General features: G+C 46.5%; 1 protein-coding gene across 2 annotated transcripts in view; it reads left to right on the forward strand.

Annotated features, from left to right (window-relative positions):
• Nucleotides 1-1726: 1726 nt before the first annotated feature.
• Nucleotides 1727-15550, forward strand: part of LOC134349705 (rho guanine nucleotide exchange factor 17-like) — a 473881-nt gene continuing 460057 nt past the window's right edge. For both annotated transcript variants that reach the window (XM_063054436.1, XM_063054437.1), the window contains exon 1: nt 1727-6994. In XM_063054436.1, coding sequence (XP_062910506.1) covers nt 3185-6994 — 3810 coding nt within the window. In that variant the 5' untranslated portion in view covers nt 1727-3184. The remainder of the gene's footprint in view (nt 6995-15550) is intronic.

The raw sequence follows: 15550 nt of genomic DNA on the forward strand, positions 1-15550 counted from the left end.
ATTGATGCTGCTTGTTACATAAATGAACAATTTGGATGTGGATGTATGAGCAGTGATAAATGTTTGCAGATGACCCAATAATTAGTAGTGCTCTTGATATTCGTAGGCTACAGGATGGTAATGATCATTTGGTAGGAAGGGCAAAGCATTGGCAGATGGGTAGCCTCCAACCTGATGGCATGAACATTGACTTCTCTAACTTCCGCTAGGCCCCACCTCCCCCTCGTACCCCAGCTGTTACTCATTTTTATGCACACATTCTTTCTCTCACTCTCCTTTTTCTCCCTCTGTCCCTCTGAATATACCTCTTGCCCATCCTCTGGGTCACCCCCCCCCCGTCTTTCTTCCCGGACCTCCTGTCCCATGATCCTCTCGTATCCCCTTTTGCCCATCACCTGTCCAGCTCTCGGCTCCATCCCTCCCCCTCCTGTCTTCTCCTATCATTTTGCATCTCCCCCTCCCCCTCCAGCTTTCAAATCCCTTACTCACTCTTCCTTCAGTTAGTCCTGACGAAGGGTCTCGGCCTGAAACGTCGACTGCGCCTCTTCCTATAGATGCTGCCTGGCCTGCTGCGTTCACCAGCAACTTTGATGTGTGTGGCAGATTAGTTTAATCCTGTTGTGTGAGGGAGGAATAAGGGAGGGGGGGTACGACAGAATGGTAAGGCCCAAATGAATGTTGAGGAAGAGAGACTTCAGTGTACAGGTCCAAGAATCCTGAAAGGAAGCAAGATTGGTAAAGTGAGAAATAAGGCAAGCAGGATGATCACTTGAAGGGTCAAACAATGCTGCAGCTGGTAGAGTCAATTCCTCTTCATAACTAAAATTCTTCCTGATGAATCTTCTCTGTATCCTCTCAAGTGCAGACACATCCTTCCAATAGTGCACAGAACACATTTTTTCGGTTGGGACCCACCTAATGTTTTCTGAAGTTGCACATGGAGTGCTGGGGGGACATCCCCAGGGCCACAGAGAACGTGCAGACTCCACACAGAGAGTGCCATAGGTCAGGTTTGAATCAATGGGACTGTGAGACAGCGGCCCTAATAGCCCTATTGCCACTCACCACTTCAAGTACTCATGAACTAGAGATGCCCAGGAATTGGTGGGGATGTTTTTTTTTTCAAGGGTTTGATCACAACCTCAGATTTGGAGAGTCTTGATCTGAAACATCAGCCGCTTAATTCCGCCACAGATCCTGCCTGATTTGCTGGGTTCCTTCAGCTTTGCTTCTTTTCGCTCCAGATTACAGCAGTTGCAGTCTCTTGTGCCTTCCTAGTCACCTAGTTGTGAGAACTTTTGGCTCACTCTCATCTGCAGATAGAAAATAGAAACCTGGGAAAGGTCAGTCCATTGACCACGTCTACAAGGAGCACTGCCTCGAGAAAGCAGCGTCCATCATCGAGGACCCCCACCACTCAGGCCATGCTCTCTTCTCGCTGCTGCCATCGGGAAGAAGGTACGAGAGTTTTAGGTCCCACGTCGCCAGGTTGAGGAACAGTGCTTACTCTTCAATATCAGGCTCCTGAACCAGCATAGGTAACTCCACGCACGTCACCACTGCTGACTGTAAGAAGTTTGTATGTGCACCCCGTGACCACGTGGGTTTCCTCTGGGTGCTTCAGTTTCCTCCCACAGTCCAAAGCTGTACCAGTTGGGAGGTTAATTGGTCATTGTAATTGTAAGCGTTAAATCTGGGCAGCATGACTCAAAGGGCCAGAAGTGCCTATTCCGTGCTGGGTCTCAGTAAACAAAACATAAATAAATAAACACTGAGCTGATTCCGCGAGCTACAGAGTCACTTTCAAGGACTCTACAACTCATATTTTCATTATTTATCGCCCAGAAGGCGGCAATGGCAAACCACTTCAGTAGAAAAATTTGCCAAGAACAACGATGGTCATGGAAGACAATAATTGCCCACGTCATACGACATGGCACATAACAATCAAGCAATTTATTTATTTATTTTTACTTGTTTTTTTTTATTTGCATAGTTTGAATTCTTTTGCACATTGGTTGTTTTTCAGTCTTTGTGTGTAGTTTTTCATTATATTGTATTTCTTTGTTCTACCGTGAATGCCTGCAACAAACTGGACCTCAAGGTAGCACACGATGACATATACGTACTTTGATAATAAATATACTCTGTATTTGATAGTTTGTACACAGAATGAAGGGCGAATATTTGAGATCTAAATGCAAAACACAAGAGAAGATAAAATAAGTCTATTTTTGCAATTACGTCTCAGAGTCCACGTGGGGGCGATAAAGCCTTCCTTTTAAATGGAGCCGCCAATTTCACCGATTATTACTGGAGCGTGTCACCTTACAATAATTTATGTTATAAACAAAAAACACGTTTTGAGAAGTTTAGGGTGAAAGCCGGTGAGAAAAAAAAGATAGCGAGTGTTGTACAGCCTGATTAATCGCAGGAACCGTGTAAAGATGGGTGGGGGCGGGGGCTCCGGTGAATTGTCTCAAACACAAAGAAAGGTAAGTAGGCAAGGAATCGGCCCCGCCTTTCAACGCAGAAATCCCGTTAACGTGCATAAAGATGCCCTTAAAACAATAGCTAAAAGCAACAGAAACACATTTTACGATGCAAGAGCTACCTCAAAATAAATTTAAGAAATCTTAACCCACCCCTCCACCAATTTTTTACCCAGAGGCCGTCCCAGTTGTCTTTCTCCGCCCCCTTTACTACACTTTATTTGCATGGGTTGTTTTTTGGGGGGAAAAAAAGACAAAAGTCACGCAAAAGTGGGCAACAGATTGTAGGAGAAACCAAACAAAATGCCAATGGGCACGGAGAAAAACGCCTGCAGCTAGGGAGATAAAAAAAATGCTGTTGGCTTCGTTGGTTGTGTCTGGAGCGACTAGTCGGTTTCGAAAAGTTAAGTCACAGCGCGAAAAAGTTGGAGAGGAAATTTCCTTTTTTTGGCAAAACTTTCTCCTGCAGTGCATGGATGAGATCAAGAATCGAGCAAAGTGTCGGAAAGGTCAACGCTTGTTCCTTGTTCGCTTGGATTGTTCTTTTATGCGTTAGTTCAGTGAGTATTTATTAACTTGGGAATTTGGAAGACGGGGGGGGCAAAAGAAATAGATCAACGATGTATTGGGTGGGTTACAAAACGCGACCTCTGGAACAGTGGATGTGAAAGGAGAAAATATTTTAAAAAACGATGGCGGAAAAAGATCAAGGGAGAAAAGTGACTGTTTATAGAAGTATTTCATTGAAATATCTGAGCGAGTGGAGACCCAAAATCCCGGCTGATGAGAATCAGCAGGAGTCGAAACTTTTATCCAGTGTTGCCCAGCCCCCCATATTCGAAGCTGCTGGAGCCGGCAGTCAACAAAGTGTGCTCAGGTCTACCGGCAAACTGCGGTCAGTTTGCAAACTGGTTTCTGCCAATGTCTCCAGCCCGGAGGTGAAAAAAAGCCATTCGATCTCCCCGTCCATCCGCCAGCTCTCGGAGCTCTTCGACCCCGTGGAGAGCAGCCCGGCTGCCGGTGTGCCGAAAGCCCGGTTCCACGATAAGACTGCCGAAGGGGAGTCCCTGGCTCCGGGCAAAGGCAGTCGAGAGGAGGAAGCGGGGCTCGAACCGGTACCCGCGGCCTGCGGCGGGGAAGGAGATGGGACGTCCGGGGTGAAGGTACACGAGGTGCCCCCGCAGGGCAGAGCTGCCCAGCCGAATTCTGGACAGGTTACCAGCTGGCCCAGCGTCGCCGAGATGCTCAAACTCTTTGGAGAGAGAAGATCACCACGACCGAGTTCAGACGCCCCTGACTTCAGTAGCTCTTGCCCATGGGAGGTAGCCCTGGACCAAAGCGAAGCGGCCGGCCGGGGGGCTCCCTGTCCCGAGACCGAAGGTGCCCAGGCCAGCTGGGGTGAGAGCACCAGCGCTCTACCGCCACCGCCGCCCCCTCGGACTTTCTTTCCACCAGCTCCAGTGTTGCCTTCGTGTTCCTCTGGTGTGCATAAACAAGAGGCAAGTCAGCGATCAGATAGCGCGCATTCCAGGCATAACTGCTCCAAACCACAGGCCGTCCTCGCCGCTGCTGCTCCGGGCTCAGAGGCGAGCTCCAGCGACGAGAGGGAACGCAGCAGAGAGGCGGCGCCATACGCCTCCCACACCAGCTGCCGAGCCGGCAAGCTCTCCCGACCCCGGGACGGGTCTTCCGGCAGCGACGAGGATCACCAGCCCGTGGTCCACAGAGACGTCAAGAGGAGGTCGTTGAGGAAGAAGAAAGCCAGCGTGCAGGTAGGCGGCAAAGATGATGAGTCTGACAGCGATGCTCCTCTCTGCGTGTCCCCGTCGAGGCGGGAAGGTCAGCTGGGGCACTTCGCCTGCAAAAGCGATGAAGGTTTGAAGCCACTGCCCGGCGGAGAATTGGGCTCGGCACCGTGTGGCTTGGCAGCTCTTCCACGTGAGAGAAAACATTGTATCTCAACAGCTTGCCAGACAAGCAAAGTTGAACAGAGCCATAAAAGGTCCGTTGGACCGCTTGGAGATAGTGGAACGCCCATCACTGTAAATCAGCCTCACAGCAGCACCTCAGGGTCACCCATACCAATGGTCTCCAGAGTTGCAAAAGTCAACATCCAGTCATTCCTGCCGAGCCCAGGCAGCTCCCGGAGCAGCAGTAGGTACTCCAGCACTGAAACTTTAAAGGAGGAAGATCACTACTCAGCATTAAACAGGAACTTCCAAGGGGGTATGAGCATGCACCGGTCACCAGTCTCTGGCCACAGTGATGAGACAGTAAAGCATTTCAAACCACCAGTGCGTTCTCGACCCAAGCTGCCCTTTGGGATTGTCAAGGTAATGAATGAGACTTCCGCAGGGAGAGTGAGCCCGCAGTATGAATGTAGCACTGACAGATCTAAGCACAGAAAGTCTATGTCAAACCCTGATATAGCATCGGAAACACTGACTCTGTTTAGTTTTCTCAAATCGGACTTTTCAGCTCTCAGGATGAGGAGAAAGGAAAAGGAAGACTATCCCAGTGACGGGGTTAATCGCGGCCGCACTGGAGGCACGCAGTGCCAAAGCACAAACCGGCTGCGTGAGCTTGCCTCGGTGGGGAGGGGAAGGGGCTCCCTGACCCTGAGCCAGCAGACGGTGGGTGCGCGCCCCACCCTCAAAGACCTCACCGCGACTCTCCGCCGTGCCAAGTCTTTCACGTACTCCGACAAGCCGGCTCCCCGCAGGCTGGCGCCTCACAGCGCCATGAAACCCAGTAATTCGGAAGTCATGCTTGCGACCATAGGGTGCTGCGATTCTGCCTCCGAGGGTGAGGGCCCGGACAGCGTTGGAGGGAGAAGCGAGGGCGTGCGGCCCGTCGACATGCAGGTTCAGTACATCCAGGAGGCTGGGCAGCTCTTCGAGGAGATCAACATGATGTGGTCCCAGAAGGAACCCCTCGATGATTTTGGCCAGAAGGAGGTGGAGTGTCGTGAGCACGAGGAGGAAGTCGGGCTGTTTCCAAAGGGCCCCCAGGTTCTGTCGGCTTCAGCGGTCGGAGAGCTAAAGAGCACGCAGCGAGGAGGGTCCGAGGAGAACCTGTCGGGTGGGAAATCGGCCGATGACTTGTCGGGCCCTGAGTCGAGTATGACCGACGAGGGGATCGTTACCGAGCCTGAAAACGGATCCAGCAGCACTTTGTACAAGGACATTTCTAGTCACGTGTTGGAACGCAAGCCAGCCGGTGGCACGAGCATGGAGGATGATACGGAGCTGCTTGCCAGCAAAGGGTCTGCTCCCGCAATGGCCGCGGTGAGGACCAGCTACGAGAGTGTTGCAATTGGAGGAGACGTGGTGTACAATAAAACTGCCACCCCTGTGACATTGGATCCCCCTTCGACTCCCAGTTCCGTTCGACGCAGAAGGAAATATCCTCCTGGTGGCAACAATGGATCGGATTCCAGCAATGGGAGCAACGGAGAGTCCAGCGGTGACACGTACAGGTCCTTCAGTGACCCGATGCCACACAGGAAATGTCCAGAGGAGAGTGAGCATTTCTCTGTTGACAGCAACCTGCTGGGTTCGCTGAACTCTGTAAAAGGGAGCATCCTGGAGTGCTCAACCACCGCCTTATCAGAATGCACCGGGAGCGCAGCCAGCGACTTGTCGGTGTGCAGTGACGGCCTGAAGGACTACAACACCGTCATCCAGCGCATAGTCAGGGAGCCAGGAACCATGGACAATCTGATCGACGAGAAAGGTAACGGGAAGCTGGTGAAGAAGAAGTCACTCAGTGACCCAAGTCGGAGGGGAGAGTTGTCCACGCCAGGCTTCAAGGGTCCAAGTGAGCCTATAACCGAGATGGAGCAGGCGATACCCACGTCCAGCAGCGAACCGATCCTTTCTGAGCAGCGAGACGAGGTGGGGGACCTGGAGGAGTTCTCCAAACAGGTCAGGAAGTCCCGCTCGCAATCTGAGCGCACGTTGCCTTTGCAGGTGATTGAGGAGCAGGATAAAGCTAACCTGCAGAGCTTTAGCCTGCACCCAAAGCTCACCGAAGTTCTCTCGCCGAGGTCAATGAGGCGGAGCTCCAAGAAGCGTAACAACAGGGTGACGCAACAGGAAGGTAGAAAGTATGAGATACCCGGTGAGATGGACCAATCCCCACCAGCCAAGACAAGGCCATTGTCCAAGCATGTAAGGCACACAAGTGAACCAGCCAGTTTCGTTCCCATATCGTCCAAAGTTGTTGCACCTGAAACACATTTGTCATGTAGCCAACCAGTTCACGTTGCTACCCCAGAGCCCACAAGACAATCGAGGAAGCAGCTTCCACTTGCACAGACTCCGTCCTTTGAAGATGTCACCAAGCAGTACACTTTGAAGGGGGAACCACCCGTTGTATCTCCTGTGGATTTGCCCGTCATGGCTTCTAGTATGCCAACCAGCTCTGAAAACCGTGTACCCTCTCTATCGAAACCAAATGGAGAACTGGCACCAAACACGAACAAGGCCAAGCCTCAAGTGGTGAGTGAATTGGGCTCCCAATTATTTTGCATTGATTAAGCTCTCTTTGTGCATCATTTTGGTCTGAAAGTTCTGTTAAGTGCTCCAGAATGTAATTTAGTTTTGGTTTATAACTATGAGTTTCTGTTTGAACTTCCTGCCATGTTTAATCATGCAGAAAGAAAGACTAAACCTTAACCTCTAGGAATGCCTTTGAATGCAAATCTACAGCACTCTTTTTGGAATTGGGAAGTCTGTTCCCATCAGCCTGAAGGGAAAACTGATGTTTAGTTCACTAAGGCCCATTGTAGTTGAAGTCAGATTTCTTTTTCTCCATGTAAGAATTCAGCCAACATTCGAGAGCTGTCTGGGTTCCAAAATTAGTTCTGAACAACAGAGCTTGTTCAGCAGTATATCTTTCCTTTAAAATCTAATGTAGCTTTCACTTGGGAAGAAATTGAATTCTGGCTGCAAGAGTACAAGGGTCTACTCTGACTTGTCACATCTGCAATGAGCAAAGACAATTGGATTAAGTTCTTCACTCCATTTGTAGTAACTGGGCAGGACATTATCAATGCAATGCTTGGGTCTTGCCGTAACCTGTTGACTTCCTTCTGAACCTGCACTGTTCAGGGATGGATAAAGCCCAAAGTAAATTTATTATCAAAGTATGTATATACTCTGGGATTCATTTTCTTACAGGCATTTCATACAGATATACGATAGAATCAATGAAAAATTGGAAGTAAAGACTGACAAGCTACCAATGTGCAAATATATTTTAAAAAAACAAGTCTGTAAATAATATTGAGAACTTGAGTTGTAGAGTCCTTATATGTGCATGAATCAAGTTGAAGTGAGTGAAGTTATCCATGCTGGTTCAGGAGCCTGAAGGTCGAAGGATTAGAACTGTCCCTGAACCTGGTGGTGTGGGACCTAAGGCTTCTGTACCTCTTTTCCAATGGCAGTAGCAAGAAGAGGGCCTGGCTTGGATGGTCAGAGTCCTTGATAATGGATACTCTTTTTCTTGTGGCAGTGTTCCTTAAAGATGTGCTTGGTGTGGATAGATAGAGAACGGAATTTCTGTTGTACTTCATTCTGCCTGTAAAGGCTTGCAGGAAAATGAATCGCAAGGTAGAATATGGTAACATATACATACTTTAACCATAAATTTACTTTGACCTTTGAACATGAAGTTACAAGTGAACAAGGATGAGTGATTTATGGAGAAGTAAAACATTGACATTTGGACTGTTAGCATGTGTTGAAAGGGCAATTGGTGCTCTTCAGATTGGTATCTTTTAAGACCAGCTGGAATGAAGATGTTGAAAGTATAAAAGAACAGGAATCTTGTGTTAGGTATTTGCCATGCATTTCTGACATGGACGTACAAACATTTTGGAAAAAAACAGCTTTGGTTGTGGACAGGAGTTGTCCCCGAGGCAACTCCTCTTTCCCTTCCTGCTCACCCTCTGTGATTAATCATGCTGAGGACAGGCAATATGAATACAAGTAGCTACCTGTTTTAAGTTCCTTCAGAAGCAGTCAGATTTTAATATCTTCACCCCCCCCCCCAGTTGTACATTAGCGTGCCACGGTAGCGCCGCAGTTAGCTGTAACAGCTCGGGGCATTTGGAGTTCAATTCCGGCACCGTCTGTAAGGAGTTTGTACGTGCTTTCCATGACCATGTGGGTTTTCTCTGGGCTCTCTCGTTTTCTCACACAGTCCAAAGACTAAAGTAGGAAAATTGCTCACTGTTAAGTTGTCCTGTGATTAGGCTAGTGTTAAATGGTTGGGTTGCTGGGCAGTGGACTGGAAAGTCCTGGTGGCACTGTATCTCTAAATAAGTGCAATTTGCCCCTAGCTTTCTGGGAGGGAAGGTGTTTGTTATGTGAGGAAGGCTGCCTAGTGGAGAGACTTAGTTTCAGTGTACTGCATCTTGATCAGAGGGATATATTTTGAGAGGAAGATAGACAAGTGTTGGGAAATGTAAATGGCAGTGAAGTCTTTTCACCCATCCTCCTTCACACCATCACAGTCACTGCTGCCAAGGACAGCCGCAGGGGAATTGAAGATAAAACCTGGCAACTGCTGCAAATCCAAAACATGAGCACAGTAAATGCTGGAAGTATAAAGCGTGAAGGGAAAAATGCAAGGATCAGGGATCAACTTTATATGCCACATGTATTTATATGGACAATGGACTGGGACTCTTTTTGGCCCAATTAAGCAGCTGCCCCAATTAGCCGAAGTTTCATGGAAATAGTTAAAACGGTATAAAAATAACAAATTGAGTAACAAATTATATATTTAAATGAATTGCAGAACAAATTCGAACACTACCAATAGTACTACAATACTATAAAACTGTACTAGCTCCTTTAAGCAATCAATGGATGAGTTCACAGCACAGTGAAGGACGTTTTTGTGTAGCGCAGCTCCCTCCTGAACAGATTTTCTCCAGGTGTATCTTTTATGTGCAATGTCTTGCCGGTTGTTTAGATGTAATGTTGAATTCCTTCAGGCTGATTTTGTTGTTATCTTTGAAGTGTTTCTTTTACCCACTAGGGGCTCACTGACCTTCAACTGGGAGTGAAGGATTTCTTTGGGGAGATGCGAGTTAGGCATCCAGATGACCTGACCTGTGCATTGGAGTTGGTATTGCTTTATCATAAGACCGTAAGATATAAGGGCAGAATTAGTTCATTTGGCTCGTCGAGTCTATTCTGCCATTTCATCGTGGCTGATCGAGTTTTCCTCTCCGCTCCAATCTCCTGCTTTCTTCCTGTATCTCTTCATACCCTGACTGAACAAAAATCTATCAACCTCTGCCTTAAATATACATAAAGACAGCCTCCACAGCTGCCTGTGGCAAAGAATTCCACAGATTCACCGCTCTCTAGCTAAAGAAATTCCTGCTCTTCTCCATTCTGAAAGAATGTCCCTCTATTGAGGCAGTGTCCTCTGGTCTTGGACTCTCCTACCATAGGAAGCATCCTCTCCACATCCACTCTATCAAGGCCTTTCACCATTCAATAGGTTTCAATGTGGTCACCCCTCACTTTTCTGAATTCAACTGAATACAGTTCTAGAGTCATCAAACACTCTTCATGTGACGAGCCATTCAATCCTGGAATCATTTTCATGAACTTCCTTTGAACCCTATGGAATCCTGGTTGAGATACCGTGCAGATTGGTCTCCTGCAGTACACTGGTGTCACTGTATTGTCATTCCAGCTGATCTTTAAGGATTTTTTTGTAAGGATCTTTGGTGGTGTTATTCCATGGCTTTCAGCTGTCTACTGTAGTTGGTTCATGAATCAGCTCCCTGTAGGATTGACTACTGCTCTATAGACTAAAAGTTTTGTTTGGGCCTGTAGTACATACAGTCATATAGCTACATACATATAGCTAATGCAGTCAGATTTATCTAGTTCTAACATAATTGGGGAATGAATGAACCCTGTTTGGAATATGTACTCCCTCTATGCTTCATGTCTGTAAATATTAAATATAGTGCTTATTTGGGAGGTAATGTTCTCTATTATGTTTGCATGTAGCACATGAGAAACATAGAAAACTTACAGCACAATACAGGCCCTTCGGCCCACGAAGCTGTGACTAACACGTCCTGACCTTAGGAATTACCCAGGCTTACCCATAGCCCTCTATTTTTCTGAGCTCCATGTACCTGTTCAGGAGTCTCTTTTAAAAGACCCTATCATATCCACCTCCACCACCGTTGCCGGCAGCTCATTCCACGCACTCACCACTCTCTGCGTAAGAAAACTCCTCTGTACCTACTTCTAAGCACCTTAAAACTGTGCCCTCTCGTGTTAGCCATTTCAGCCCAGGGAAAAAGCCTCTGACTATCCACACAATCAATGCCTCTCATCATCTTATACAGCTCTATCAGGTCACCTTAGGGAAAGAAACTTTGCATTTTTCACTAAGGTGATAACTGTGGAAACAGAAAAACAATCCTGCAAGGCTACTTGAGTGCTCATTACATAGGTACATATAAAAACAGGTATGGGTAATTTAGCTCCTAGTGGCAGCTCAACCATTCTATAGAGACTGCTGTTTCACGTAAGTTGCACTTTCCTGTGCTAACCCAATATCTCTTGATTCTCTTGTTATTCCAAGTCCATCAGTCTGTGTATTGACTATTTAGCCTCTATAGCCGTTTGGACGGCCTGCACTACAACTTAATCAGCTGACTGCTGTTATGCTGGTGTCTGTCAGTAACACATCGACAGATTGCTGGAATCCGTTATTAATGGCTAAGTAACTGGACACTACAAGAAATTTGATCTCTTTAGAGAATGTCAGCAAAGATTTGTAAACAGTAGATCATAGTTAACAAACCTAATTGAGGTTTATGAGGAAATTGTAGACATGAATACATGGATATTTCTTATAGGGCAGAGGTATTTGACATGATTCTATTTAAAAATCTGTTAGCTAAGATAAGTTCATTAAATTGAAAGCACATATTTTTCCTAGTTAAGTGAGGGTAGTAGTTAGTTGTAATGATTGTGTACTTGAGTTGGAAGGAAGCAATCAATGGTGTCTGCATTAGGGCCTTGACTAATAACTATATTAGTAACACAGTGAAGAGATACACACACAGTGGCCACTTTATTAGGTACACTGCACACTTGTTGTTAATGCAAATATCCAATCAGCCAATCATGTGGCAGCAACTCAATGTATAAAAGCATGCAGACATGGTCAAGAGGTTCAGTTGTTGTTCCGACCAAATATCAGAATGGGGAGGTAATGTGATCTAAGTGACTCTGAGTGTGGAATGATCGTTGGTGCCAGATGGGGTGGTTTGAGTATCTCAGAAACTATTGATCTCCTGCAATTTTCATACATGACAGTCTCTAGAGCAGGGGTTCCCAACCTTTGTTTTTAATGCCATGGAACCTTACCATTAACAGAGGGATCTGTGAACCCTTGGTCTAGAGTTTACATAGAATGGTGTGAGAAGCAGTGAGCGACAGTTCTGTGGGCAAAACAGTGGTGTGCAGAAGAGCATCTCTGAATGCATGACACGTCGAGCTTTGAAGTAGATGGGCTATAACAGATGACCATGAACATACACTTAGTGGCCATTTTATTAGATACAGGAGGTACTTCATAAAGCAGCCACTGTGTGTATAGATATTTCTATAATAAATTTACTTTGAATTTACTTTACTTTGAAATGCACTGTCACTTGGCTCAACATCCACACAAATGCTTTTCCCCTCTTAGCGTCAGGTCTAGCAAAGTGCTATAAGGAAATTCAGTGTTTAAAAATAAAGCTAAACAGCTTCCACTTTGTGACACTTTGAGTTATAGCACAGCCAAACATATCACACTGTGAGATCCATTCTACTCAGTCTATATGGGCTGTCTCTATGCATGGAGAGCATTAGAATATTGATGTGAAAGATTCCATTCACCAAAAAGGCAAGAACAATTTTTGCCATTCACAGTGCAAGCTCACTCATCTCATGAATTGATGTCACTTTCTCCGTTAAATCCACCCAAAAGTCTCTTTCATGCTTTTATAGTCCCGGCAATGGGTAAACACCAAAGACCCAAAAATAATATCCTGCTGACATATGACCTGGCATCAAGGTAAGTATGCCATTAACAAAATATTTTTATGACCCAGTAATCATTGGTGGCTGTTCTATTTATACCACAGCAGAAATTCATGCAGATTGGAGGAGTCATGTTGCCATGGAGAAATACAAACCAACAAACGAGATGGAGCACATAGGGAGAGCTTTTGTTTGTGAATTCTGTCTCGGAACACTTGTGCTAAAGCATGTTAGACATTAGCACTAAGGAGACATCTAGTATTAGCTCTGAGCACTTCCAGGTTAGATTAAGGAAAATCTCCCACTGTTCAGTCCAGTGCTATTCCTTAATTCTTCCCCCTTTCCTCCTGCTTACATCCATGATTTACGGAATAATAACGGGAAGCTTAAGGTTGACCCTTGGAAGTTTAACCTGACAAATGAATGCAGTCTAGGGATTTTTAAAAAATGCTTAATGGGCAAAGCTATAATCCTGATTCCAAGGTCCAACTCCATATTGTGAAAATTGAGGTCGTCAACTGCGTTGCCCATCACAAACTCCCTTCTGTAACCATCAAGTTCACCCCTTACTCTGGCATCTGTCTAAAAGTAATATTTGGCCAGCCATTTTCTCTGTTAGATTGCAGATGCTGAAATCTGGAGCAGTTATCCCCTGAAGGAACTCAGCAGGTCAAGCAGCATCTGTGGGAGGCAAGGAACAGTTGTAGTTTCATGTGGGAACTCTGCATCAGGTCTCTCCATATGATCACGAATGAAAAGTCATCAAGTGGATGTTTTAACTCTGATGCTGTCCAATGCAATTCCAACATCTGCACACTGCCCCTCATTAATACAGTTCATTTGGGTCGCCATGGTAGCGTAGTGGTAAACACGACACTGTTAAAGTTCAGGGTGTTGGAGCTTGGAGTTCAGCTCTGGTGCTGTTTGTTAGGAGTTTGTACGTTCTTTCTGTGGCCTTGTGGATTTCCTCCGGGTGCTCTGGTTTCCTCCCACAATCCAAAGACGTACCAGTTAGTAGGTTAATTGTTCATTGTAAATTGTCCTGTGATTAGGCTAAGGTTAAGCAGATGGGATGCTGGGCAGTGCGGCTTTATTGGGCCGGAAGGGCCTTTTCTACGCTGTATCTCAAAATAAAAATAAGTAACTAACATCGTCCGCCTCCTCCTCAGCCGCAGCTCATCTGCTGCTGAAACTCGTGTCTGTGCCCTTGTTCCTTCACTTTTCCATTGCACTCGTTTCCCTCATTTTGATCTCCATAGAATCACAGGCTATCCTTACACCATCTGCTCATATCACAGCTTGCACCATGTCCTGACCAATGATCCCGGCCACTTGAGGCCTCTGTTGATCAGGGTCCATGGATGTTGCTTCCTCGCTGCCTAGATACACAGGCCAGTGCTATCATGTTTGCTGTTGTGTGCTGGGGCAGCAGGCTGAGGGTAGCAGACACCAACAGAATCAACAAACTCATTTGTAAGGCCAGTGATGTTGTAGGGATGGAACTGGACTCTCTGATGGTGGTGTCTGAAAAGAGGATGCTGTCCAAGTTGCATGCCATCTTGGACAATGTCTCCCATCCACTACATAATGTACTGGTTGGGCACAGGAGTACATTCAGCCAGAGACTCATTCCTCCGAGATGCAACACTGAGCGTCATAGGAAGTCATTCCTGCCTGTGGCTATCAAACTTTACAACTCCTCCCTTGGCGGGTCAGACACTCTGTGTCAATAGGCTGGTCCTGGACTTATTTCCATCTGGCGTTATTCACATATTATTATTTAATTATTTATGGTTTTATATTGCTATATGTATACACTATTCTTGGTTGGTGCAACTGTAACGAAACTCAATTTCCCTCGGGGTCAATAAAGTATGTCTGTCTGTCTGTCAGGGCAGTACAATATGGAGAGCAAGCTGTTGTCCATGTAGCAAGCTCCCCCTTCTCCATGCATCTGAACCCAAAGGAATGGCTGAGACTGGTACAGCTTGGCAGCAGCTACTTCACAGGAGTTGCCGGTCAGCGCTGAACTCAATGTAAAACTGCCTCAGAGACTCCAGCTCCAGATTCGTCCCTTGGGATTTACTCCCGAAGCCTTCCCCATGCGTGGGCATAGCCGCAAGGCAGTGGAGGCTTGAGATCAGAGGTGAGCCGATCTGCCCGAAGCAACTGGTTTTTAAGGTGCCAGTAACCCGCTTTTGCCCCTTCTCCTGTCAGTGGAAACAGTTCTGGCGGCTTGGTAGCTAAGCCACATGTGAAGGCCAGGAGATGCACTTGTTTGTCAGAGGCCATTTGAGACGCACGCTCTTGGGAGCATTTAATAGGTCATGGGAGCTTGTCCCCATCACAACAACCTTGAGGAACCCCATACTTGCTCAGTTGCACCAATTCCTACTGAAGCAATGTCTTGATCTTAGCATTTTCTTCCTTTATTCCAATCCTTCTATGGTTACATTCCTCCCTATCTAGCAATCCCTTCTACCACTATAATTATCCATGATAAATGCAGTACTTTGATATTAACCAAGACACGCTTGGAAACCGAAGAACCACACTATAAGGGGTCAGGCCCTGCCATTAAAATCAAGGTCAACTTCAAACAGGTGCTCAGCAATCCGTTGCATGGTGAAGCTCACAACACCTACTAACGTCAAATCAGTTTTGAAATCAGTGCTTGAAAATCTTTCACCTACTCTGGCTCAAGTCTCCAGTCCGCTCTTTGAATGCCTGTCTGACATCTCCAATCCACATCGCCCCCCCCCCCACCCGAAACTGACTCCTGGGTATGATTCCAACCCAAAACAGTATGGCAGTCAATAAACCTGACCCAAATCTGACAGGTGCAATCAGATACTTGTGAGGCCAGACTAGGTATCTGCACTCCCTGATTCATTTTCAAAGGTTGCTGGACAAATTACATTATATGCTTAAAAGCAAATTTACAATCCATGAGATAAAAACGAAAGCAGTAATATGGTT

Source organism: Mobula hypostoma, chromosome 7, assembly GCF_963921235.1.
Source record: "Mobula hypostoma chromosome 7, sMobHyp1.1, whole genome shotgun sequence".
Taxonomy (NCBI): domain Eukaryota; kingdom Metazoa; phylum Chordata; class Chondrichthyes; order Myliobatiformes; family Myliobatidae; genus Mobula; species Mobula hypostoma.